This window comes from Bombus pyrosoma, linkage group LG3 (genome assembly GCF_014825855.1).
Source record: "Bombus pyrosoma isolate SC7728 linkage group LG3, ASM1482585v1, whole genome shotgun sequence".
NCBI classification, from domain to species: Eukaryota; Metazoa; Arthropoda; class Insecta; order Hymenoptera; family Apidae; genus Bombus; species Bombus pyrosoma.
The window spans coordinates 1,179,199-1,183,602 of record NC_057772.1 but is presented as its reverse complement, the minus strand read 5'-3'; the positions used below and the strand labels follow the sequence as shown (position 1 = coordinate 1,183,602).

Genomic DNA, 4,404 nt, shown 5'->3' with positions numbered 1-4,404 from the left:
ACTGCAAGAAACGCTGCTAGTAACCGCTAATAAAATTTACATTTTAAAACTATACTATACTTATTAAATAGAGGAACCAATAAAAAAGGAAAATAAAGTATCAAAGTGGAAGGTTTCATTCATATTTACTTTATTGTATAATAAATGCACAATAGAGTTAATATATTTATAATAAACTATAATATATATTTATAATAAACTATAATATATATTTGTAATAAACTATAATATATATTTATAATAAACTATAATATATATTTATAATAAAGAGATCTCTTCCATCAGTTCTTTTATTGTTAAAACGATAAGCTTCCTTCCATGTAGATGATACATGTCAAATTCTTTCATAGATGCATATGCTTCATTATATGTTTCATAATAAACATAGCAATATGATATATCAGTTTTTGGTATTAGCATCATAGATGATACCGCTATTGGATTAAACTTGTTGAAAAGATGTAATATATAATGTATACTTAAACTTGGATTGATATTAGCTACGATTACTTCTTTTGCTGGAATAATTTTTGCGGATGATGGAATGACTTTACCATTTTGTATGCTATATTTTTGATCAATAGGCATCAAAGCTGGAATCTCTGTTTCATCAAATATCTTTTCCGATTCTTTTACATTTCCATTAGTAACTCCTAATGAAATTAAGCTATTTGATGCAATTCTTTGTAGATTTATAAATTTTGAAATATGTTTTGAAGACGATATTTGTTTAGCAGAAGGACGATCAACGCTGTCTTTATCACCTACATTATCATTATTAAAGTTGTTATTGCTAGATAATGATTTTGATATATTAGAACCAGATTCGCAGTCTATTTCTGTGTCTTGAAACTGTTTTATTGGTAAGGAATTACTAATGAGATTATTTTTCTCAGAACGATATGTAGAAGAATCTCGATTAGATATTTTTTTCTTTTTACTGTGCGATATTTTCCCTGCATTATTAATACGGCCCAAACGCTTTCCATTAGTATTGTTTATTTTATGTATATGTGGCAAAATCTTGATAGACTTGTCATTTTTAAAGCCATCAATGCATTTTATCGCATCTTCAACTGCTCCATATTTTATAAAACATAATGCATTAGCTTTTCCATGATCATCCACAGATAAAACTTTGCCAAAGACAGAAAACCTTTTATTAACCTCTTGCAAATTTAATCCCTTTTTATTAAGAAAATGTATAACATAGCTTCCATCTGATTTTCTGTCGTAATATTTTTCATGATCCATATTTATGCAAAATATCGTTTGAACCAATCAATTAGCGATTTTTAATGAATGAAGTATAATATATTTAAACGTGTAACCTATTTTTTGTCGGGCAACACAAGCTTCTTATCGTTAGAGTTTATAAATGTAAATGAACTACATTAGTCCTTAATATATGTTATCAGTGTCAATGAATAAAGCCACTTCAATGCCAATAAGTCAATATATCACAATATAATAAAGCGATCGTATCGTTTATAAGCCTTGAAATTCGAAATATCGAGTAACTTATAAACTTGGGGAAAAAAGTCCTAAACATATGTACCTAGAATGTCCGTTACAAACAGCATATAATATGTTCGAACGTTAAGATAATAAATCATACACATTGATATGTTTAGACGTATTTATCAAATAATATTATGAAACCTTTGTCTTTTACATTTTAATATTCAGGTTAAAATAATTAAAATAATTTAACTCAATCGCCGCTAAATAAATATTATAATTGAGCATTCGAGTTTTCCCGCGTTATAAAAATGGCTGATTACGTAGCCATGTTGTGCGATGGACTTGCGCATGTCGTGCTCGTAATTTACATTTCCCAAGTATACAAAGTAGGTACCTTCGTTTTATTTATACGGCATTCAACAAGGCAAAAGTACCATCAGATATTTGGTTTTGTTCAATCTTTTTGGTCAAACTTTACATGATAATGGCGCGAACGTTTACGATTGAACATTAGTGGTGATCAGAAAAAAAAAAGAAAAGAAATTGAAGGAATGGGCGGAGTTTGCGCCTCCTGGAATACAAGGTAAAGGAAGTTGTTTTACGAAAGCTTCTATCTCCGATGTAACAAACAGTGTCTGGAAGGATCAATTTCGAGGTAGCTTTATGCAATTTGGAGAAAATTCGAAGTTGACGGATACAGGTTAAGGGAACGGGATTAGGAAAAGCGGCGAAATCGCATCATAAATAAAGTGGATGCGCACGCGGACAATAACATGGGAGTGCGAGCGAATGAACCGCTTTAAACGAAGAAAGAAGGAAATGAATCAGCCATTCTGATTGGTCGAGGCGGCTATTATGGCCGCCGATTGGCGCATGCACGTACGCACACCAAGGCTCGATGCACACACCAACACACGAACACGCGCGTGCTTCAGGAGCGTAGCAGTCGCTCGCGGCCGAGAAGAGTGAAAAGAGCGACAGAAACGGTCGGTCCGCGCGTTGCCTTGTAAGGCGGAGAGTTGGTGTGTGACGTCCGTGCGCGGATGGCTCGAAGAACGCCGATTTTCCTCAGCTTGTACGAGTATCCTTACTGAGCAGAGGAAAGAACGAGTGAAAGGAGAGTGCGGACCGGGCGCGACGCCGACCGTCGACATAACCGCGTATACGTAAAATCCGACAATCCGTCAAGTTTAAAGCTGCCGAAGGCACCATTTTCATCATCTCTGTAGTGTGTATAGCAAACTAGAAACCGATTACTAGACGCAACGTGAGTGTTCTTGAATCAACAAGGAAATATATATTAGTGAGAAAAGAAACGAAGAGAGAGAGAGAGAGAGAGGGAGGGAGAGAGTGAGAAAAGGGGGGGAATAGAAGTAAAAAGGATACCGAAGGGCATCGAAAGAGAAGGATAGATACAGCAAGAAAAGAGAGAAAAAAGAAAAGCGAAAGAGCGAGCAAGCGAACGAATAACCAAGAGAGAAAAAGAGAAAGAGCAAGAGAGCGACCGGGAAAGAGGAGCAAGAACAAGTTAAAACGCCAAACGATACGTAAGAGACAAAGGCCACGGCGGCATAACCTCCAAGCCAACCGTACGGCGCATTACGGGGATCTCTCATTCTCATAGATTTCTTCGTATTCTCAAGAAATTTGGTACATTATTCATGAAAAATTCTATTTTTGCAAGTGCATGCCTGCTCGGGCTTCCATATGAAGTGTCGCACGAGTGTGAGAGAGAGAGATAGAGCACGTGCGTGAAACATATTTTCCTCGAGATACAGGAGTCGTCGTAAAGTGAAAGAGCGGGACGGTTGTTTGTACAGTCGTGTTTTTCTGCGACACCTGGTATACGATATACTTACATCCGCGAGTGTTGTGTGAACGAAATTTACTCTTGCTACAGGAAAGAGAAAAAGGAAAAAAGAGGAAAAAATTACGGAAAGAGGCGAATAATATTCTTAGTGCTGCAGTCTACGGTTGATGGATGAAACTGGCAGGATGCTGCAACACGGCGGATCAGGTGTTGGTTTGATGGGAGGAAACCAGGGTCAAGGGGCCCAAAATACTACCGGATACGGTAGCATGGGGCCTGTGGATGGAACTGCGACACAAGGTCCGGATCAAGCCGTCGAGGCTAGAAAACAGGACATCAGTGAAATTCTCCAACAAATTATGAACATCACTGATCAAAGCTTGGACGAGGCGCAAGCGAGGTTGGTCCCATTCGTGATCCGATCAGCCGCCATTTTTTAATGCTTCTAAGATGCATCATTACTTTAATAATTCTTGCATCAATTTTCTCGCAGTATTTCATTTACTTATCTGACACCCTTCTTTTTTTTTTTTTAATGGTTCCTTTACAACGTTACATTGAAATCAATTACTCTAGAATTTTTTTATTAGCTGTTAAAGCATGTACTAAACGTATCAAATAACGATAAATGCAGGTTATGTTCATCGCTTTATAATGTTTTATGTTAGGATTTCGGTCGAAGAAAGTAAATATTATTCTTATGATGTCTTTTTATCATTTTATAGCTTGGTAACTGTTAAGTGCAAACTGTTAAGTAACGAATATAGTAGATATACTGGTAATGACAAGCTACAACAGTAAGTTATATATAGGCGTCCGAATACGCGATAAGACGGTTATCTTCGCACTATTGGTACTTGCACGATTATACAAGTTTACCAAAATGTTTATATCTATTATGTTCAACTATGTCACGCATACGTAATGTTATATTAATTTTAGACTCGTATTTCTTTATAATGAATGATGTCACACAATATAAATTTTTTGCCAATTACTCAATATTTAATTTATATCGGGCAATTAATAATTTATATTCTTTCTTTCAGAAAACATACATTAAACTGTCACAGAATGAAGCCAGCCTTGTTTTCGGTTCTGTGTGAAATCAAAGAGAAAACAGGTGAGTT

The 4,404-nt window shown here is 35.7% G+C and overlaps 2 protein-coding genes across 6 annotated transcripts in view; one reads left to right on the top strand and one right to left on the bottom strand.

The window, feature by feature from the left end:
- Positions 1-253: 253 nt before the first annotated feature.
- LOC122578028 lies at positions 254-1,575 on the bottom strand. Its single transcript, XM_043749882.1, has one exon. It carries the CDS (start codon positions 1,252-1,254, stop codon positions 259-261), a length of 996 nt encoding a protein of 331 aa, XP_043605817.1. The 5' UTR covers positions 1,255-1,575; the 3' UTR covers positions 254-258.
- Positions 1,576-1,817: 242 nt separating this feature from the next.
- Positions 1,818-4,404, top strand: part of LOC122578027 (homeobox protein extradenticle) — a 41,381-nt gene continuing 38,794 nt past the window's right edge. For 3 of the 5 annotated variants that reach the window (XM_043749876.1, XM_043749880.1, XM_043749879.1), the window contains exons 1-2: positions 1,818-3,674; positions 4,324-4,397. In XM_043749876.1, coding sequence (XP_043605811.1) covers positions 3,442-3,674; positions 4,324-4,397 — 307 coding nt within the window. In that variant the 5' untranslated portion in view covers positions 1,818-3,441. The remainder of the gene's footprint in view (positions 3,675-4,323; positions 4,398-4,404) is intronic. The other 2 variants (XM_043749881.1, XM_043749878.1) reach the window with 1 other exon arrangement.